This window comes from Vipera ursinii (genome assembly GCF_947247035.1).
Source record: "Vipera ursinii genome assembly, chromosome: 3".
NCBI lineage: Eukaryota > Metazoa > Chordata > Lepidosauria > Squamata > Viperidae > Vipera > Vipera ursinii.
In genome coordinates, this window is record NC_139516.1 from 92,284,268 (window position 1) to 92,307,879 (window position 23,612).

The 23,612-nt window shown below is 38.9% G+C and overlaps 1 protein-coding gene across 2 annotated transcripts in view; it reads right to left on the reverse strand.

Annotated features, from left to right (window-relative positions):
* WDR47 (WD repeat domain 47) overlaps window positions 1-21,709 on the reverse strand; it is a 40,809-nt gene extending 19,100 nt beyond the window's left edge. Inside the window, exons 1-5 of one of the 2 annotated variants that reach the window (XM_083360596.1) lie at window positions 21,516-21,709; window positions 11,068-11,233; window positions 9,770-9,853; window positions 9,146-9,230; window positions 4,737-5,539 (exon numbers count right to left, since the gene is read on the reverse strand). In XM_083360596.1, the coding sequence (XP_083216722.1) occupies window positions 4,737-5,539; window positions 9,146-9,230; window positions 9,770-9,853; window positions 11,068-11,225 (1,130 nt within the window). In that variant the 5' untranslated portion in view covers window positions 11,226-11,233; window positions 21,516-21,709. The remainder of the gene's footprint in view (window positions 1-4,736; window positions 5,540-9,145; window positions 9,231-9,769; window positions 9,854-11,067; window positions 11,234-21,515) is intronic. The other variant, XM_083360597.1, reaches the window with a different exon arrangement.
* Window positions 21,710-23,612: the final 1,903 nt, after the last annotated feature.

Here is a 23,612-nt window from a genome sequence, read left to right on the forward strand (position 1 = left end):
TTGTCCTATTTAAGTAGATATGTGTACACATTTTGTTTTTAAAGGCATTTCTATCTCTGCATCTTTCATTAAAAAAACCCTGAAGTACGTTATAATAATATTTTAAAATGGCATACTAAGAAAAAAAATCAGAAACCTTGAAGAAAAAGCCTTCAGGATAATACCAGAAAGATCATTTTCAGACAAAATCATTTTAACTCTTCTACTTGCATCTGATAGGACTCTGTGGCAATATTCCACTACTGAAGCAAACAAGATACAGGTAGCCCTCGACTTACAATGCTTTATTAAAGTGACCGTTCACAGTTACAATGGCACTAAAAAAGTGAAATGAAAATTTTTTACACTTATGACCATTAAGGCTTCCCCATGACCACATGATCAAAATTCGGATGCTTGGCATCTAGTTCATATTTATGAAAGTTGCAGTGTCCTTTTGTGACCTATTGACAAACAAAGTCAATGGGGGAAGCCAGATTCACTTATCTGTGTTACAAACTTAACAACTGCAATGATTCACTTACCAGTGGCAAGAAAGGTTGTAAAATGGGGCAAAACCAGGGTTTTTTTCTCATAGAATGCTCAGAATGGCATTCCGGCACTTTTTTGAAGAAAAAAAAAACTCCATCTGAAAGCTTATTGCAGGGCTAGGCAATCTTGGCTCTTTTTTATGACTTGTGGACTTCAACTCCCAGAAATCCTGAGCCAGCCATGCTGAGGGGAAAGGGAGTGGTTTCCAAGCTGAGCCATGCTGGCTCAGGAATTCTGGGAGTTGAAGTCCTTGAGTCATAAAAGAGCCTGCACTAGAGGAGGACATTAAAATTATTTACAGGGTTACTTCTTTGGGAACTAAACTTTTAGAATCTAAAACAGCTAATTCAAAAAAGCCAACAGGAAAAAACCTCACATTTTTCATCTGCTTCAGTCTTTTGGAAGGTAAAATTAGATAACAAAATAATCTATTTCCTATGTTAACAATGAAATCAATAAAGGTAACAGGAAAGAAATGAGAAACATTTTTCTCAATGTAATATGTTTAATTACTGATGCTAGAAAAAAATAGTATCTTTTGTACATACTCTTGAAAACTATTTTGAATCTAACCATCTATTACAACTAAACCACTTTAAATTAAACAATTCTTAAGAATGAAATATTTTTAATTTGGACTTTACTTTTACTGTTTGGACTGTTGTGTGTTTTGAAAAATAGATTATTTAGAATCTAGTTATGTTGCACTTCAGTCTTTAAATAATTAACCTAGTATATACATAACAATATATGATATTTTCCATGGTGACCTTAACATCAATAACAACATTTATTAAAAAGGCTAAAATAATTTCTGGTGGTATTATCTGTACATTAAAATTTTGTTTAGTCACAATCTTTCACTTTTCACATTCTGGAAAAGCAGTGGTCATGCATCCTAGCAAAAGATGTTACATATGTGCATAAGCGTAGATAGTAGCATATGACTTTTTAAAAATATCAGACATGCAAAGAAACAAAAATAAGTCCAAAATATCTGTATAACATCCAGAAATGCCAACTTTGCAACCAATATTTCTCATCCATAACTATGGCACCCTAAGGATACCTGCATACATGCAAATGCTTCTCTGGGATCAGTAATGCACAAGGGATTGCTTTTTCCTTCCAGTAACAGATTGCTGGGAAATACCAAACATGACCTTAAGAATTCCAATGTTTGTTACAAATTTTTCTGGATGTGTTTGGAAAGAGGCCTAGAAATGCCAGCACAAATACATCACACTTGCTGAATGTGCACACGCAACTAATTACAATCTTCAATTATATGTGATATATCCAGGGTTTTTTTCCCCCATAGAACACTCAGAACGGCGTTTTGGCACCTTTTTTTTGCACACACACACAAAAAAAAGGCTGAAGGAAAATGTTCCATAGAGCCAAATTCTTCTCAGGCAGCCAGGTTGCAGAGCAACAGAATGCATTGCAGCAACAGGCCTTCAGATGGCTCAAATAGAAGGAAATGCGATCCGTACAGGCTAATTTAAAAGTGGGAGGGTAAGAAGGGCCAGGTGTGAACAGGTTGCTTAGCAACCTGCTTAAACAGTCTCTGTAAATTTCAGCTCCCGGTGCCTTGCCATTTTTAAGTTGGGAAGTTGAAAAAAAGGCTAAAAAGAAGGCAATAGAGTGCTATCAAGGAAAATGTATAGATATAGCCAGCAGACGTTTAGGGAACATTCATTTTTCATACACTGTTCAAATTTTGTTTTAATGCCATGGTGATACACAATCAAATGTACTCAGTCTTTCTTTTTAATCCCAAAGCATCTGTTCGTTAAATACAGTATAACAAAGTTTTGGATGATGGAATTATTTTTTATCTAAGGATAACTAATGATAAAAGCTCTTAAATCTGTTATTTTGTTTTATTTTTGCACAAAAATGTATAATTTGCATTTGCATTCATTTACAAATAGAATATGTTGTTAAAATGTATTGGTGTTGAAATAATTAGTGCACCAATAAAACCAGTTTATTGCATTTGGCAATTGTACTAAAAAAAATCTCATTGTCAACCAATATAATTCATTTAATTTGAAATCAAGTGAAAAATTGATTTAAATTATTTTATTAAAACAAATTACGGTAATGGCAATTCTTTTATAAGAAGTTGCCTCAAACAAAATGAGTTTGACATGCCTGCTCTAGATAGCTGAATGCTCCAAAATAAAAAAAAAATATTTTATTTTTTTATTTTAATTCCATTTATATCCCGCCCTTCTCCGAAGACTCAGGGCAGCTTACAAACTTAGCAGTAGCCTTCATTCTATGTATATGCCTGCTTATTAGGGCTTTCACACACACCCCAAGCGGCATTATTACAAAGTCAGCTTAATTGCCCCCAACAATCTGGGTCCTCATTTTACCTACCTCGGAAGGATGGAAGGCTGAGTCAACCTTGAGCCTGGTGGGATGCGAACCTGCACTAATTGCAGGCAGCTGGTGTTAGTTAAGGAGGCATTAGCCCACTGCTCCACCAATTCTAGACCAGGTCTGTACATGCAGCCTACCAAGCACCCTTGGACAGAGCACAGACTTTTTAAAAAAAAAAAGTAATAAAATCACCACCACTGCCCTGAAAGTCATGTTGCTTAGTGCCTCCATGGCTTACCATGACCACAAGCTCCAACACTGTAGATGCTCCTCTAGTCACCAAATCATTGATTAGCCCACCAGCATTCCTTTGCAGACAACACCTACCTAGTCCAAGTCTCTAAGACTTATCTGTCTTATCTAGTCAGAGTCTCATGGCATATTAAGGGGAGTGAGTGATTGGTATTTTCCACCAGCTAGTAATGTCTGAGGGGAGGAAAACATCTTCCCCGTCAAATGATCAGTGGTAAGGTAAGAAGTGTGAGGTGCCCAAGCTCTACGGGGAAGGCCCTGGGAGACCAGATACGGGTCATATACAAGTGTCTCCCTGCTTAGGGATTCAAAATCCTTCTCTGGAGTTTGCCAGGGAGGATTTTCAGTACCAGAGCAGAGAGGCAGCATAAGGTAAAAAGCATGGAATACCTGGCTGGGAGGGACACCCAGAAAACAAATTTAAGGTCTGGTTGAGAATTTTTTTAACTAAGAATTATTACTGAGGGGGAATGTAAGATATATCCATTGGGGAAAGGGAAGGCAGTAATACTATTATTTTATGTTGTATACTTTTAATTTTATGTTATTAACACTGTATATTAATACGGTATATTACACTTAGCACTGAGGCCTAGTCTCAAATACAGTGCACTGGCAAGGTGCAATCATCAGGCTATCCATACTGTTTTAAATTGAGAGTAAAGAGGTATCTTGTTTTCCACAGAAGGATTCCTATACAGATGGTGATAGTTTACCCAAGACGAACTAAACTGTTGTACTGGGAATGTACCACTTGAATGCTCTTAACTGATATCCACTAGGGCAGGGGTAGGCAACCTCGACTCTTTTATGACTCAGAAATTCTGGGAGTTGAAGTCCATGAGTCATAAAAGAGCCGAGGTTGCCTACCCCTGCACTAGGGAAAGATCTAGAAGTGCCAGTTAGGATGGGAAAAATAGTTTATCACAGTTCAAATTAACCTCTGTATGAGAAGGATGAAAAACAGGTGAGAAAGATTAGGTTGAAGAATGCTCCAAAAATCAAACAACCTGTCATGGCAAATTTCCAGCTTAATGCCATTAATGGTACTTAAAAGAAAATTTAGCCTATATACACCTTTTGATACATTGTTATTAAAGCTTTATGATCTGACAATGGTTACTTATCTATTCTTGCTGAAATGCACCTGGTTGGGATACTATTGCATGTTGTTGTTTCTATAAACTATTGCAAGCTATACTGAACAGATTTTCTCCAGATTTTAAATTATTTTGATTCCTATCCCCTACTATATTCTTTCAATGACCTTTACCTCTCTTCTTCCTTGATTGTAAAATTGTATAGTGTTTTTTGTTTAGATATACAGAATGGCTTTCATTGTTAAACTGCAAACCTTCCTATGCACTGATAATACTTAACAATTAATCAATTATTTAATCAATAAATTACTGATCACTATGCATTGTCCCCTATTACAGTTATTAAACATTTATGCAATCTTGTAAGGAAAAAGAAATTTAAATATTTATATTATTATGAGAAAACAATTTCAGAAAGAAATTTCTTTGCATCAATATATGAAGTTGAGGACAACTTACCGTTCAGGTGATTCTTCACAAATGCTGTGGCAATCTGTCGTTTCCAACATTAAACTACGAGTGAGGTTCTGTACTCCTGGATAATGGAAGTTAGCAAAGGAATGAGACATGGGAGATGTTTTTGTCCCAAGATCTGTGATGCGTTTATCATGACCTGCTAACCCACAGGAGAGTCCATCCAATGCAGGATTTAAGGAACGGGACATATAAGCATCAGCAGATTGAGGCCGCCTCATGGGTGAGGATGGATAAGGAGAAAGTTTGCTGATGAGGGGTGTCAAAAGATCAGCATAGGCAGCTTTTGTAGGTTTTAAAAGTTTGTCAACATGAATATTTAGCATTTTTTGTTCAAAAGCACAAGAGAAAACAGTAGAGGGCAGATTCTGAAGCCACGATAGCAAACTAAGGTCCAAATCATCACATCCGTTCCCGCATAAAAGGTCAATTCCGAGTAATACTTCACTCTCTGTAATTTCCTCTCCTGTTGCTTTACTTTGACAGAACTCAACACAACATTCATATAACAGCCCCTTCATCAGAAGCTGAAATAAGCGATTATTGCTTGCTTTAAATCCAGCCTCACTTAGTTTTCTATCAGCAGGAATGAACTCTGCCACCATGACACAAGCCTCTTCAAAACAGTGAACTCGTGCGGTGCTGGGATTCCAGTCCTTGAATTCTGCATGGTTAGTCAGACGAGGCAACGTGAGTAGTAAACACAGTTTGCTATAATCTTCTTTACAAGGACAATATTCTTCTAGAGCATGTAGGCACTGCACAGCTTCCTGCATTGTAAATTCCAACTGCAGGAGAAAAGCATTTTTGATTATTTAAGGAAAAAAAATCACTTTATTACAATGCATAGCTGCAATTCGTTTCCTCTGCTAAAGATATTTATTGGACCACACCAATACAATATAGTGCATTGTATTGTTTTCCTATGTAATCTAGTGGTATTTCTTTCTCCTATACATTTTTCTAGACCAAGTTTAAAGCAACGTGTTATGAACATACCGTACTTTTTATGTCTGGTATTAAAACTGGACTACTTTTTTATGCAAAAGAGCATTACTTTTTTCAATCAGTCCACAGGTCTCATACATGGTTATACAAAAATCCAATTAATAATAATAAATAAAGTATGAATAGTAATAAGCACCTTGGGTGCAATCCCAAAACAACTGTGAAACACCACTTGAACACCATCAGCATTGACAAACTCACAATCAGTCCATTGCAAAAGGCAGCTTTACTTGGAATTGCTTTGGGAGGAGCTAGCTCGCCCCCTGTGGTTCACTGTGGATAGTACTTAAGAGTGAACCAAACAAGTTAACAGTCTTAAGGCAGCCAAATAACTGCTCTGTAGTTATTTGTAGTCTCCTAGCCTAGCTAATGTAACATCACCATATGACAAACAAAAAAACAAACAAAATTGGAATAGCTTACATCCTGTGATACCTCTAACACCATCAAACATCCACATCTGCCTATACCTGAGTCCTTGGGAATGACTCGGTAGGTGGAAAAAAAATGCCAAATCCATTCAGGACATCCGGCTGACTATGTGATTAACCATAATAATAATACTCTGCCTTGTCAGTCAAATTTAAGGAATAAGAACTAAAGTCACTGTTAAATAAGAAATGGAAGCATTTCCAATCCTCTGTTTCATGATATTAAAGTCATACCTCAAACTTAAAAAGCTCAGACAAATAAAGGAATTTAACTATGAAATAAAAGACATCAGATTTCATGTCACTTAAGCTTCTCTGAGGGACATGGTGGCTCAGTGGGTTAGGACGCTGAGCTTGTCGATCTGAAGGTCGGCAGTTTGGTGGGTCGAATCCTGAGTGCCGCGTAACAGAGTGAGCGCCTGTTACTCGTCCCAGCTTCTGCCAACCTAGCAGTTCGAAAGCACATAAAAATGCAAGTACAAAAATAGGGACCACTACGGTGGGAAGGTAACAGCGTTCCGTGCACCTTTGGCATCTAGTCATGCCGGCCACATGACCACGGAGTCGTCCTCGGACAACTGCTTCGGTTTTGAAACGGAGATGAGCACCAGCCCCTAGAATTGGAAAAGACTAGCACGCATGTGCAGGGGAACCTTTACCTTTTTTAAGCTTCTCTAGGGAAAACATTTCAGCGTAAGAATCCCATGAATAAAAAGGGCCTACTATAAATCACTGCCTGTCTTATTTCAGTAATCGGAGACACTTAAATAAGAGTCCAAGGGAAGATATTACTATCAGCAAGGTTTTCTTAATCCGACTTGAGGGAACCCAGCATGATAGCTTGCTTAACATGACAACATTCAATCCTTGTGATAAAATTGTGCCAGCTTTTGCTGTAAGGATAGATGTCATTATTTATTTATTTTTATTTTATCCCATTTATATAATTAATTATAAGGTAAGGTAAGTGAATTTGCTATTACTAAAAATCAAGAACATATTACCGTATATACTTGAGTATAAGCCGAATTTTTCAGCCCACTTTTTGGGCTGAAAAATTCCACTTCGGCTTATACTCCAGTCAACAAAAAAACTTACCGAGGACTTGTGCGCGGCCGAGGCTTTGGTGCTTCCGGGATCGCGCGCACCTCTCCCAAGCCACCGCCGTCCGAGACCTGCCGAAGTTTGGGGAGGTTTGGGGAGGTGCGCGCGCACCTCCCCAAACCTCCCCAAACGTCGGCAGGTCTCCGTTCCTCCGCGCCCTGCCTGCCTGCTTCTTTCCGCAGCGGAAAGAAGCAGGCAGGCAGGGCGCGGAGGAACGGAGACCTGCCGACGTTTGGGGAGGTTTGGGCGCCTCCCCAAACCTCCCCAGGTCTCCGTTCCTCCGCGCAGACCTGCTGACGTTTGGGGAGGCCATTTAGCTGCCATTCAAAACAACCAACACCCCAAAACTACAAATAACCTCTTTCAAATTTATGACAAATGCAGCACTCCAGTGGTCATTCACACTTACCACAGACCCTGGGGATGTTGCGCTGTCCTCCCCTGCCCGTCTTCCCCTGCAGCACTTAGGCCTGCTCCCCAGGACTCCTGGAAGCAGCTGCGAACAATTCCTTGCTAAAATGGCGGCTACTTTCAGAGCCTTCTCCGCTAATCAGCTGTCTGCCCATCAGCTGTCCATAGGGATGCTGCAAAGCTCTCCTTCTCTAGGCCTTGGACTCCCTCCTGGCTGAAGAGTAGATGAACCAAGCCAGCAAGGAGACAAAATGTTTCTGCAGCTGTTTTTCCTCTGAAGTTTTTTTTTGTTTTTTTTTTAAAGTAATCTCCGAAGGTTATGCCAGAAAATGGAGGACGCTGGGTCTTTGCAAGCTTTAGCTGTCCGCCTGGCTGCCTGAAGGCCGCCCTTTTCAGGCAGTCTGACAGACAGCTAAAACTTGCAAAGACCCAGCGTCCTCCATTTTCTGGCACAACTTTTAGGGATTTATTATTATTATTCCTACTACTACTATTACTACTACTACTACTTCAGGAGTAAAAAGTTGCAGAAAAAAATTCTCTCCTTACTAGCTTAGTTCCTCTACTCTTCCATCTGGAGCCAAGGTAAGATTTTAAAAAGGGATATTGGTTGGAAGGCAGAGGGAGAGTTTAGTTTTAGCATCTAAAAAAGGGGGGGGAAATCAGCGAGTACATCCCAACCAGCTTTTTATGTTTTTGTTATTGAAGAAATATGGGGGAGGGGGAGGGGTTCTGGGGTGGGTTGGGGAGGGGATAATATTGTAACTTCAATAAAAATTTTCAATAAAAAAAAAGAAATATGGCTTTCTGGGGGAAGGTGGGGAGGGCGTTAAGGAAGGAAAGGGTTTTTGGAAGCTCGTCCTGAAGCTGCCTTTTGTGCAAGGGGCCTTTTCTCAAAGCCTAGAGAGGCAGCTTTGTTGCCTCCCCGTAGACAGCTGATGGGCGAACACCAAAAGCTCCAAAAGGCTAGGGAACTAGTCCCAGAACAAAACGGAGAGCTGCCGTTTGGTTTGGGAGGCGCCCAAACCTCCCCAAACGTCAGCAGGTCTGCGCGGAGGAACGGGCGTGTTTCCTCGCCTGCTGGGCGCCGCGATTTGCCCGGGGAACGCGCGGGCCCCAAATGGCAGCGTGGAGTGAGGAAGCGGACAGCCAGGGCTTCCCCGAGAGCCGCGGCCACACAGGGTATTCCTGTGTATTCAGGCTTGCAAAATGGCGGATCGAGCCTCTGCTGGCGGCAGAGGCTTGCAGAGCACGGATCCAGCCTCCGAGACATGCAGAACGGCGGATCGGCTTATACTCGAGTCAACAACTTTTCCCAGTTTTTGGGGGTGAAATTGGGGGTCTCGGCTTATACTCGAGTCGGCTTATACTCAAGTATATACGGGGTAATTATTATTATGTTCTACTATGAAGATGTTTTGTTTAAGTCTCAGAGCTTACATGTTGAGGCTCATCCTCTGCAGACATTGCATTATTTACACATAAGGCTTCTAAAAACTTCTGCTTCAGTATGATGTAACGAAATCTGTAGAACAAAAAATAATAAAAATGCAAATTAAGTAGGAATAGTAGCATTCTTGCCTATTTCCTTTGATTATTTTTTTTCTTTTGTACAGCAGTTCCAAACTGGATTACACACAGTGAAGTTTTTTTTTTAAAAAAGAAACCTATCAATGTTTGCTAGTAGATGGTCTTACGATCTCAGGCAATTAGATATATATAGCACTAAAATAATTGTTTGTCTTTAAAAAAAAAAGCTAATCTCAGAAACAAATTAAAGTGTTCATCCTCTGAAAAGGCTTACAGGCCATTTTTTCAATCCAACCCAAACCAGCAAAATTCATCAGGGTTAGTTAAATATCCCTGTATTTGTGATATTCTGGCATTAATCGTATGAACAGGGTTGCGGTTATGGTATTTTGTAATGAGAAGGAAAGTTCTCCCGGTGATTATATTCATGCAATCTTTTTGCATCAGTATGGTTAGCCTTTCTCTTTTTCTAAGTGTTTTTTATTTCTCAATATAATCTATAGTTACTGATACTGCAAACATTAAAAACATTACCTTTTCTTGTCAAATTTATCCATGCACTCTAGAGGCTGGATGAACTGAAGAACCTCATCCCACTGCCCATCAAGAATCAACTGTCTTTAAACAAACGAGAAAAAACAATTGAACTAAGACTTAAGAGACAAAGAAATAAGTAAATCATACCTGCAACTATAACAGTCAGCTTTCAGGATGCATTACTTTGAAAACAGTTAATAAAACTATACCCTCATTTTAGCAGGTAATCTTTGAGGTTCTGCAGGCTGGTCCAAGAACATATGATAAATATTTCTGTTCTTTCAATATTTAACAAATTTGTCTACAAAAACTTCAGTATCAATGTAAATAAATACTAATATATTCTGGAAAATTTATTTTTTTTTCAATTCAATACATAGCTCACTAAAATATTTTTTTCTGTTGGACATAAACTATGCTAAAAGGGGGATATAAATATCCCTTTATTTGTAACTACAATATAAATTCTTGGCAAATGTCCAACAGACAAGGATTTGCAACAGCTAAAACAGTTGAAAAGACAAAACAGTATACAAAATTTTCACTGTATAATGTATTAGAATTTCTCACCAGTGCATATCCCTGTTTATATAAATTTAAAAAAAATAAAATAGCTTTTTATTTTTTAAAAAACCGAAAAGAAAGATATATCCAAAAATAACTAAGGATGCAACAAATCTGCATTTTATAATGCTATAAAGTGCTATAGGAGGCAAGAAAATTACTTTAAATATTTTTTTACTATTTTTAGATGATTAAATATCCTCTTATAACATATAAGAATTAGTACAAGAAAATGATATACTTGCACACATTACGTATTAAGAGAAAATTTAATCTAATTATATTTTATTTAAAATTATTTCAAACCAAATTTGAAGTATTTTAATAGATTACTTTGAAGTATTTTAATAGATTACTTTGAAGTATTTTAATAGATTACTTTGAAGTATTTTAATAGATTACTTTCATTCTTTTTTGCAGAAAGTGGAAGAATTTTTGTTCTTAAAAATAGCAATAATTTGGAGTAGTGGATTAAGAAAATAACATTTTTTTGCCCTGTCCTATTGGTCAGCTCAGTGAAGATCACCAACAGATGCCAATGTTCCTTGCCAGTTCTCTGTATTTGTCTCTCCAGCTGTGAAGAGGATTGTACAAAATAGTTTAAAGACACTGGGGAGAAAAAACATATCTATGTGGAAATGCCCTGGATCTGAGAGAGATTAAAGCATCTTGATTAAAAAATGGTTCGCTTTATTTTGCCACATATTTAATAATATGATAATAATTTATACCTTAAGAAAAGCATATCATCTGAGAATAGTCCATTAATTACACCGCTTTCTTTCTCTAGAGCCAACATACTGATATGAAGCTTTCTTGAATTCAAGAAATCCAGTATTAGTTTGACTATTTCAGCTTCTTTTATGTTCACTGTCTCTTCAGCTGTCATTGTGTAGGCTGAAAAGCAAAGAAAATTACAAATCAAATCAGGTCCAACCTAAGAAAATTCCATCTGGCATCACCTTTTATTTAAACAAGCACAGAAAACGTAAATTAAAATTGTTGCCATTCAATACATTCATATCATTTATACAAGTATTCACAGTTAGTATCTTTGCAGAGAGCAATACTAATATATTATGTTTCAATTTACAAGGATTCAAAAGCACAAACAAGATTTTAAGAAGTCTACAGAATATCTAGACATTAATAAAACTGAAATTCTACCTGATATTATAGATACATATACAGTTTTTAATATACATACACATACAATTCTTAAGTATATATAATTATTAACATGACAGAAGAAGACACATTTATTACAAATGAATACTTTGTACTACGGTTGTTCTATTAAATCTGTCTTTTCAGTACAAAGAAAAATGTCACTTATTTAATGTGATTCAACATTTTCTCCACATTTATATTCCATTGCAAACTCAAAGAGCTAGTCAGTATATATTATTCAAAATAATACCTGTAGGTCAGACTTTGGGCATATGGTATCAGTGGGGGATGAAGTAGAAGAAATAACTATGCTTGGCAAGGTTGAAGTAACTGGAGTAAGTGGAAGATACTGGATGAAATGAATTGACTAGATCAAAGAGATTAATTGAATATCACTGAAAGGGATATGAATTATTAACAGAAGCAGGTCCAATAGTATTTGCCCTTGAAACTCCCAGGGGCTGTCCCCAACTCTATGGTCCTTAACTAGCTAACTGTTTGGGGCCAGGAAAAAAATACAAAATTGTTAATAAAAATGCTGTTTTTAAACACTGGGAAAACAGGAAATGTTTTAAACAATGCCAACTAGGGAAAGCCTTAATTAAAATCTGGAATTCAATTAATATGTTTTAGAAATGAAAATTCATACAACTGTTCCTTTCTTGGCTGATAAATAAAATTAGATTAAGATGATGTTTTTTTCTGGAAAACTGCAAAGGTGATCTTCCAACACTGTTGAGAAAGTGTTTTAATTGGCTTTCTTAAAACACCTGCATTTTTTCCATGACCCCATTTTGCAAAATTGGGTCTGAATATATATACATGGAAAGACAACTAGATCAACTTTTAAAGCAGCTGTATCAAATTTACGAAATATACAGCGCTTGTAATACTTTCAAGGGAGGTGTTTTATTTATGTTAGTGCACTTTGCACAGCTCTTGTTTTGGCACTTTGCACAGCCCTATTACTTAGTATCTTGCCTATTATATCCCATTGTTTATACTGCATTCTTTTGAATGTGTTATATATTAGTTTTCTTTCATTTCAAATCCTGCCAAATCAGTGTTGACTTTGACTGAAATAAAATACAAAACACTTTCTTTTGCAGTTAATAGATCTGATTTCCATTCATATTTTAAGGCATAGACAATTAGAATAATTAGAAATGTTTAAAGTTAGAAATTTGTTTTATACTCTTGCTGGCAAAAGGAAGGGCAGCGAGCTCAGAGGTGTTACTTAAAGAACATTGAGTATATATTATTATGCATGACAAAACACACTCTGAACAAATAGAATGTTTTCCTCTGTTGAAAATAACTGCTTGCATTTTTTTCATAATTATATCAGTTCCCATCAAGCAATTGGGACATTTATGGAAACATTCCTATCTAGAGTGGGAATCTCAGAGGAACAAACTGACATTCCTTTAGCACCCAAAAGTAAGTGATCTTTAAATAGAACTTCTTAGATTTTTCTATCTCTTTATCCCACTACATCAAGGATGTTAAACTGCTGGCCCATGGGCCGGATGTGTCATGCCGAAACTGCACCCACCCCAGCTCCAGCAATGGGGAAAAAGTTGCAATACGTCATGACACATCACGTGAGTTTGACACCCCTGCACTACATCCTTTTACCCATGAGCTTTGATGGATCCTAGATTTGATCTGTTATTTTGGTGGCTGAATAATACCGTAATTGTACGGAACTCTGTTTAAATATTCAAGGAGTTCTTAAAATGAAAATATTACAGATGTGAAATGTGACCAATTAACTGAATTTTAAAGTGAAAGAAATGCAATTAACACTTATTTTATTAAATATCCATACATGCTTTTGGGCAGAAACCGGCACAATACACAGGGAATAACCTAGAATATACTGTAGCTACACTTAACAAGAACTTTAGCAGTAGTGCTAAAACATACGAAAAGAAAAAAAAGATATTTATACCTTTCTTAAATGAAATAGAAAGATGGCAATTTGAATTACTTCATCTATAAAAACAATTGTCATTAAAGGTGAAGTAACTACTGTATATCTTGTCATGCACCTAGTCTAATTTTAATCAATTCACTGACAACTAGCTAAAGCAGTCTTCATATAAAATGTGCAGCCACCACTATTTCAACAGACAGAGTAAATTCATTTTATTTGGCAGTGGGTTCCAGCCACAGGCATAAAGTATATTGCACATTTCCCCTATTATTAGGATATATAGGTATGTAGCTATGGAAGACTATTTCTACTAGAAACAATAGTTTCAGCTTTTTGCTCAAGTAATAATTCACTGCTACAGAATAGAGATTAAAGAATCTTACACAATTGTGGATTAGAATTCAAGATGCAAAAATTATATGCACAATGACAAAACTTGTATGAGTCACAAAAATTACATGACATAGGTAGTTTGTACTATGGAGATTACATGACAAAACTCCTTCCCACAAATATTTAAAAGCTAGGAAACTCAAATGTTACAAAACTGCTATAACAGTATTTCCCAAACAACAAAAAATATTTGCAGAATATCATTAATACAACAAAATGACATCCTCTTCCTTGATAATTTATAAATGTCTGGTAATTATGCCATTATCAAGGTATCTCTTTTGCCAGGTAATTATTCCCATTTACACTTTGAAGAAACAGGTATATCATACACAAAACTTCCAATACATATTCTATACTTATATACCCATACCATGCTATAAAAAAGGATTGTAATTTATTTAGATAGGCCGTTAGTGTACCTTCATCATGATTTTCCTTTTAGAATTAATAGCAGATGTTAAAGTGTTTTAACTGTTGTTTACTTAAAAGTCAGTTGTCAGGTTTCACATTTTGATGGAATAGTTAAATATTTACATAATTAAATGTTTATTTTGGAAGTAGGAAGTTTCTATTTAAGTACTTTTTGGGACTGATTTTTTTAATATTCCCTTTTCTTCTTCTGTTTATTTTGTTATTGTCTGTGCTTTTTCATCTATTTTTAATAGTTATCTGCTAGAACAGGGCTTTTCTACCTTTTCACCCATTGTACCACTTTTAGGATATGGCAACATCTGAGTACCACCAGTCGCTTAGCAAGGTATCAAAAACTTGACCAAAAAAAAAAGGAAAAAAGTGATAAACTACAGGTAGTCCTCGACTTACAACAGTTCACTTAGTGACTGTTCGAAGTTACAATGGCACTGGAAAAAAGTGCCCCCCAAGCCACAGCCGAGCAATACACCTGCCTGCCTGCCCGGCGGTGCTCTTCCTCCTGTCCAAGGTTTTCACTGTTGTGAGCATTTCTGTTGATGATTGGCAGTGGGGGTGGGGTGGGGGGTGTTTGGTTTTTATTCCCCTCATCTGCTGGGTGGTTGCAGCAGGTTTTGGTCACTTCACATGACCCTGGGACACTGTGACCGTCATAAATATGAATCAGTTGCCAAGCATCTGAAAGTAAATCACAAGATCCTGAAGATGCTGCAACATTCCAGCTGATCAGCGCTTCTTCTGGGCTCAGAAGTGGCAGGATCAGCGCTGAGCTCCAGCTAGAGCCTGGCGCTTCCACTGAGCCCTGACAGCCCCAAAGAAGCACTGATCCTGGCGCTTCCGCTGAGCCCTGACAGCCCTGCAGCTCCAACTATCTCTCACTCATGCTTTTGCGGTGCTGCCACCAGTTCAGCTCATTTTCCTCCCCCCCGCTACCACTTTTCTAGGATGGTCACGTATCACCTGCCAGGTGCCAATGTACCACAGGTGGTACCCGTACCACTGATTGAAAGCCCTGTGCTAGAGAACCCTGTTGCTAGGTGAATTAAATAGATATTCAAACATAACTGAACCAATATTTGTTTTTTACTCTTTTTATATAATCAGGATTAAATAAGAATAAAGCACCATTATGACTTGATCTGAACAGCTTTCTGACATAGATCACCTACTAGATTAGTAGCTTCTAAATTTTATGTACATAAAATGTGAATTTGGACGCAGATCACAGATATTTGATGCTTGATATATAATAAACTTTAATGAGGATCACATTTTCAAGTTTAGTATACTGGACACTGCCCTCCTTATCACAGAATTCTATTGTTTTCATTTTTAAATTATATACGCCAATTATAGGAAGATTCCATCTGCTCATTTGATAGCAAGTATTTGTGCATGTACTTAGCTCTTTAACTGAAATTAAAGGGAAATAGAAATCTTTTATTTTAGTTTATATGCACCTTAATAAAATTACCAAAGGAAGACTGATATATTGAAGTTACTGTAGAAATAGTTATAAATTACAAAAAAAAAAAGATGGGTCCTTCATATTTGTTGCTATCCTAACTAGTAGTGCTCAACTAGGTGGACCAAGAAGAAAAGTCCTACACCACGGGCATCAAACTCGCCACGTCACATGATGTGTTGTGACATATTGTGACTTTTTGCATTGCAGGCAACAGGGTGAGCGCGGATTCGGTATGATGAAACCGGCCTCTGGCCGTCAGTTTGACACCACTGTCCTACACTATCTTAAATATGCCTCTCATACTAGTTGGACTAACAGGCGTGTATAAAACTGTTGCATTGCATTTGTTCTTCGCTATGGGTATCCCCTAATATAGGGCAATATTAGGGTTGTTCTTTTTAACAGTTTAGGCATATGAAGCAGGTACAGACAGGATAACAAGGAAAACTTATAAAAATAAAGTTATCCCATTCCAAAATAAACTTTTCAGGTGTTTGTATTATTCAAGAAGGGTTATAGAAACGTCCACACTGCTACTGTTTTTATTCCACAAACCCTCTGCCTGAAGACAAATTTCTGCTAAAGTGAACAGTTGAGAACAAGGAATGACAAGTTACTGCCCCCCCCACCGCCCTACTTAGGCAGATTGTGCCACAATAAAACTCCTTCATCACCAATACACAGAACAAAAAAAAAGGGGGGGGAAGGAAGCCTAGCACTTTGTACAGCTTCAGAAGGGAAAACAGACAACAACTCTACTCAGCTTCAACTTCAGCTCTTTTGTCTGGACTACAGAGGAGGAGCTATAAAGCCCTGATTATCGTATCACTTACAGGAACTGAAGCTCAGAAACCTGAAGGAAAGTTGGGGCAGGTTTTCCTTCTAATGTGGAACAGGAGCCACAGAATCCCAAAGTAACAATTTGTGGTTGTTTCACATACGCTACAGTTGAATCAGAAATAGATCAGATCAGCTGTCCAACACCACAGACACCATGGAAACAACAATATGCTTTCAAAGTTATACAGAATGCTTAAGTAGAAATGAAGAGAAAAAATGCTATGATTTAGAAATGATAGAAAATAGCTTGGGTGGGAGTTTGTTCTCTGATTTTACTGTTTAGCTTCCAAATTCAACCTGGTATTCAACCAAATGTGTTGATTTGGAGCCAGCCTATGAATCCATAAGGAGCTGTGTCAATCGAGTGACCAACCAACGATGGTACCACCTCTTCACTTGGTGACCTTCACACACAATGACCAGCCGGTCACACAACTGGTGACATGGCATGACCAGCCAGTCACATGATAGATCACACAGCATGATAGGTCACACGTAATGACCAGCCGGTCACACGACCTACCGACCACATGACACTGGAGATCAATAAAAGTGGTGAAGAACTGAAACAAGATGCTCCAATCCAAGTCCCACTGAGGATGTCACCTAGCCTGGTGACAAAACCAAGCTAAGGAGCAAGCTTGGAGAACAAGCCAACAACAACAAATGATATCATTTAAATAAATCCTGTTAAATGCACCATAATAAGATGCACCCAAAATTGATGCACCCAACTACTTACAATATTCCTTCTGTCCTTCCAAGTGGCTTCTAAAGAATCTGGAGATTGCTCCATTAATTTAAAAAAATATTTGTACAGAAAGTAAATACAACATCCCTTGGACAATATATACTGAAAAAACTCTAATTGTTATTAACTGTAGAGGGTAACTGTAGAGATATACAGATTCTGTTGCCAAGGCAATAAGGCTAAAGCATTTTTAAGCCCAAGTATCCAGATAACATTCAGAAGTGGCTCAGGTAGACAGACTTGAAAGATTCTATCTATTCCATCTCAATAAAAATAGTTGTAGACATTCTGTGGAGTTGATTTCAAGGTCTGGTCTTTGTAGTGGGGCTGACATCAATAGGGGCACTGAAGAACCAGAATTTAAATTGATTTTCACTTTGTTTTGTCTTATTAATGTGTGACAGCTGGTATCCATGGCCAATGGAGCTGCTCAACTGACTGTTCATAACCCAATAGTTCAAAGAAGGCAGACACAATTAGATTTAGTTATCATTTCTCCTTTCTCTCTTGAAAGTTCCTAGCATCAAACTAAACAGAGAAATAAATTTTGTAATCAATCTATAATCAAGTGTATAATTCTATAATCACTTTCAGCTTTGTAGCTAATCTTCTATTCAGCTACCATGTAAATCCAAATACCATGTAAATCCAAAACAAATAATGTTTTTTTCAGCATTATTGCTTGCCAAGGTGTTAAAATGTCTTGTTTTCTCCTTTCCTCTCTAATCCTTTTATTTTGTGTATTTATCTCTTTTGCCTTATGTCTTTTATAATGTTGTCCCAATGTTGGATTTATCTTACCTCTGATTTAAAAAATATACTCAGAGCCTTTTTTTAAACTAAAGAGCAGGAGAAAAATGCTACTAATAAATAAAAAGAAACTTGGTTTTGGAATGTAACTGTTGGTATTTACAGCAAAACAAAGATAAGGGCAGCAATTCAGAGCAACAACCTATTCTACAGAAAAAGCAAGATTCAACACCTTTTCTTTAGTTTCTCCCCAAACACCAAATGTAGTCCTTTTCTGTTTAGTTTTCAGAGTTATCATGCTGAAATAAGCAAGCCTTATCCTTCATATTATTTATTTACATCATTCTGTTGGAATGGAAAGAATAATGAATGAAAGAAAGGAAGTATATAAGTGTTTACTTCTGCAATTTGTTCCAATTTCTTTACCAGCAGTGGAACAAGAAACACTTGTATTTTCTTCCATGAAATAAAGTAATATTTTGCTTTTGCACACTCCAGCACATGTCCTGCTAATCAAAGACTGGAGATGCCCCAGGAACCATATTTGAATGTTTGTAACTCACCACTGACCCACCCAGCAATCAGCCTAAACTCAGTCTTTTTGCTTCAATTTTAAAATGGGGCTGCTGCATAATCTATAAATGACATATCATAAAGAGGCATGGTTAATGGCATGAGCCTACTCTGATCTTATCAGCTATCTGATCCACTACAGGCACACACTCCCTTCTGTTCTCTGGGCGCTTCATTTTTTCAGCAATTTGCTTTTGCCAGTGAGAGATTCATACTCTTTCACTCTGTCAAAAATGTATCTCTCCCATTTTTTTTTACCAAACTGTAAGTGGCAGAAGAAGGGGAGGGGAGGGTCTTCTGGTGCCAGTTCTCCCAGGAAAAAGACCTTTCTCTACAGAGTGATGATTGAAAAAAATATATTCTTCACTGCTTTCCTCCAAGTTGATCTTTAGTCTTACAGTAAACTTGCACCTCTACAGATTAGACACTGCAATGTCTACTTAATGGAGAGTATTTTCATATACATTCAGTGGTCTTTTAAAAGAATCACCCCAATAGTCTTGGTTTTGCAGCAGCTACTCAACAGTAGGAATGGACTGCTGCTCCATCTGTCTGCCTCCCCCCCTTTCACTTGGTCCCAGAAACAACCCTGGAAATTTTTAGAGACAGAAATTTTAAGACAGTGCTTTATTGTGAACCACTTCTGTTCAACAAAGGGAAGGAAATGATAGATAAGATGAAATAGGTGGCTTAGGGACAGACGTGGCAAAACTAACATTAAGCTGCAAGTGATTAGTGGAACAAGCAATTATTAAGCATAATAGGATAATAATGAAACATGCAATAAAGAACCATGCTCAGCAAAATCCAACAGTGTGAAAGGAAATAAGAAGGTTGAATTAGGATAAGGAAGGCATAGGAATAGGGGCATATGACATAGGGGAGAAAGAAACATGGGGACCAAGAGTGATTTAGATTGCATGGGGGCATTGGAGAAGTAAAAGCTACATATTATATGTTTTGAGAAAAATGCTCCTGAAAGAATATTACCATGACTGGCAACACATTGGCATGGATGCATTTTATGTGCTGGGATGGGATGACTGAGACTGTTGGAATGGAAGTAATCTCAAACAAGATAAAGCAATAGCTTTTTTGTGATGGAAGTGTTTCATGATTGGACTTGTCTAGTATGATAGCAATTTTGTGAATGGCCAATTCCTGCAATTGCATTCTGAAGCTTTTAATATTTTCTCTAAATGCCATCTGTGCCTAGATGGCCAGTAGGGTTGGGGTTGGGGGCTCCTGAATATTTAAAGTACAACAGATGGAGAGGAAAGGAACCGGTATAAGGCGATATATTATTTATCTGCAACAATTAATAGATATAGAAGAAGAGAAAAATAAGTTACAAGCAGATCATCTTTTGTTTAAATGTACTTATTTATTGTATGTATGTGTATATACGATAGTGCCAAAGTGAACAGACTCATATGGATAACCACTAGTATTTCTCTATAATTCTGAATGGCACGTTATATTCCATAAGGTTTGTGGGCACAATTTTATATTCATAGCATCCTTAATGTTTTCAATCAGTTTGAATGAACAAAGAACAAGGTATTCCATTAAATCAATGAGTTACCATAACCACTACCACATTTCCAATGAGTTACCATAACCACTACCACATTTCCAACTATCTGTTCACAGCTGTCGGGGTCAAAACTTTTGTATAACCATAATGCCAATTTTTTATTTGTATGCAAAATGCATCTGAATTCAGCATATGTGCATTCTCATTAATACATCTCTATTTTATTTTTTTTACTGCAGCTCTATCATGCAGACAAAGGATTGTTAAAACTATGTGATGGAATTGACTGTCCAAGTCTCTTAAGTGATCCTGAACTCCTGCTACAATACTATAGGTTGGAAGAACTGCTTGATGTGACACGATGCCAATCTTTGCTACAAAACTGCAGGCAAATAATTCTTAATACTCTCAAGAAACAAAAGCAGCCACAGATTGCTTTCTTAGAAAATCAAGATTAAAAACCAGAGAACAAGCAGAGCTCAGAGGCAAAACGCTGCATCTTTTTTCCAGCGACAGGGCAAAGATTTCAACCACTGAACTTCATATGCTCTTATTTATATCCAGCCTTCCTGCTACCTATCCAGCACGCGAGATCATCACCCGAAGTAGCACCTGAAGCGCAGGGAAAAAGCCAAACAGAGCAGGTGCTATTAAAAAAAAACCCGTGGATGCTGCAATAACAAAAGAATGCAAAGAGCGTGCACAAGGTAGAGCAGCGTTTTCCAACCTTAGGAACTTGAAGATGCGTGGACTTCAACTCCCAGAATTCCCCAGCCAGCTATGCTGGCTGGGGAATTCTGGGAGTTGAAGTCCACGCATCTTCAAGTTCCTAAGGTTGGGAAACGCTGAGGTAGAGAATAAGAACCAGACGCGCAGCCACCTCAGTCACGGGTTGGGCAGCAATGGCACACAGAAACACACACAGACAAGACACCCCAACCCCGTCTGACCTGGAAGGCAGGACGGCAGGGGACGACGCGAGAAGGCAGGCAAGGTCGCCAGCGAGAGTTAAAGAGCTTTCGTCCTTCCCTCCCATTCGGCATCAACGCAGCCCCGCCGAGGCTGTCTTCTCCTCCCCGCCGCGGCGCTTCCTCCACCGCCGTCCACCCTTAGATGCCTCCCGCCAGCCCCGACGCCCCATCCCCAGAGGCCTCCCTCGGGCCTTCTGCATCCCCTCCCCCTCCTCCCCTAAGTCCGGCACGGCTTTCCCAAACCGCTTCGCCGCTTCAGCGTGGCCACCCAGCGAAGCCCTGCTCGGCGGCCAAGCCCCAAAGACCCGCCGACTCACTCCTGGGAGTCGCCCCGCGCCAAGCCAGAGAGACTCACCTACAGGGCGGGCCTTTCCCGAGCCACCGACTCCGAGGGAAAATCGGGGTGAGGGAGGGAGACGCACAAAATGGCGGCAGGAGCTTCCTAGGGGTCTGGGAGAAGAAGAAGAGGAGGAGGAGGAAAAAGAGCCCGAACGCGGCTTGCGGCCACCAGCGCCCACAAACGCGGCCCGTGACGGCGGGTTGCTTTGCTCGCTTCCTAGGACCCGAGAGGAGGAGGAGGAGGAGGAGGTGGAGGTGGAGGCGGCGGCGGCCCGGCTGTGGTTGTCAAGCGGCTTCTCCAATCGCTGGCCGGGAAAGCGGCTCGGCGGGGCCCGGCGGCTCGGCTTGGGCGGGGTGACAGCGCAGCCGCCTGAATGGGAAAGCGAGGAAAGGGGCGGTGAGGGCGGGCGGGGGCTGCCTGGAGGAGCTCCGAGGAGCGGCGTTTCCCAGGCGTCGGTGGCTGGACCGGAGCCCAAGCCTAGGAAGAACAGTGGATGGGGAGGCGGCAGGGATTGGGTTGGGAGGCCGGCGGGACGCGGCGGCTTCATGGGAACGGCCCAATAATAAGAGCAGCTCCCGTTAGTTTGAGCCCCTTTGCCTTTATTCCTCGCCTCGGAATCTGTCCTTCCCCCCCTCCTTCCCCGAAAGATGCGAGCGAGATCTGGCCGTCTGGAACGTGCCACTTGGGAAGACTTTCCCACTGCAGCGATATTGATTTATTTAGGGTATTTTTCTTAGCCGCTCTCTGGAGCCAAAGGAGCCCCGGGTACAGTGCGAATGGGACAGTGAATTATTATCCGTGGGTTAAAAATGAAACGGATGATGAACGCTCGGAGCAAAACCTAGGCCAGGGGTAGGCAACCTCGGCTCTTTTATGACTCATGGACTTCAACTCCCAGAATTCCTGAGTCAGCTATGCTGACTCAGGAATTCTGGGAGTTGAAGTCCATGAGTCATAAAAGAGCCGAGGTTGCCTACCCCTGACCTAGGCAATCTAACCGCCGTGCGTAAAAGAGCTCTTCTCCTGACATGGAGCAGGGAGGGTAATAATAATAATAATAATAATAATAATAATAATAATAATAATAATAATAATAATAATAATAATAATAATAATAATAATAATAATAATAATAATAATAATAATAATATGTAGAGTAATCGTCAAACAAATCTCATTTTACGAGCCGTGGCGCCACTTTTAAAGAGGTTATACTTCTGCTACCATCCGTTCCTTCTTGATATCTGGTTAAAGGATGCAGAACCGCGCCATGGAGGCTAGTTGACAGGACTGGCAAAAGAAGGTGGTTCTTTTGATATTCGTGACTACAGTAAGTTTAGGATGGCAAGCAATCTCGTAGAACTGAATTTTGCAAACTTTGTTAGTGGGAAGCAAACAGGCTTGGCGGGGAAGCTGGAAAAGTAGGAAACAGGATTGCCACGCCTCTTTGTTTCTTCCCACACAACTCGTTCTTTATTAAAATTAAAATGTTTGTAAAACAGGTGCCGCACACCTGTAATTATATAAACTCTAGTAGACGTTCAAAGCAGTTTAAAAGGAAAGGCTGCAGAGATGTACAAAACATAGCCCCATCCATTGCCATTTATTAACATTACCAACCATAATTCATCCATTTTGGCTAGATTACAGGTTTTCCCTCTTCCCAGCCTGTGTTTACCTGTGGTTTGGGGGAGAGAATATTCTAAAAAATGAGGGTGTGGAGTGAGGGGTATGGATATTACTTGCATTTGTTTTGGGGTGGGTTTTTTGGGCAGGTTGTCATCTTTTTTAAGAATCCACACCTTACATTTTTCTCTTAATTGTTTAAAATTATGCATTTGGCCTCAAAAGTAAGGGACCAATTTTCATATGAATTCCATGGAAATGTGGAACTTGCAAAAAAAAAATCCATTCCAGTTTCACTTTAAGCTATCCTTAAAGTGAACTTTAAGCTAGTGTGTCCTTTTCTAAGATGTTGCATTCCATTTAACTGTGTTTCCTATTCTTTGAAAGGTAAGGTATGTAGCTTTCCATGCCATGCCCACTACATGGGAATCCCCATCGGGCATTTTGGAATTTTGCATCCTTTGAAACATTTTACTAAATATTTGT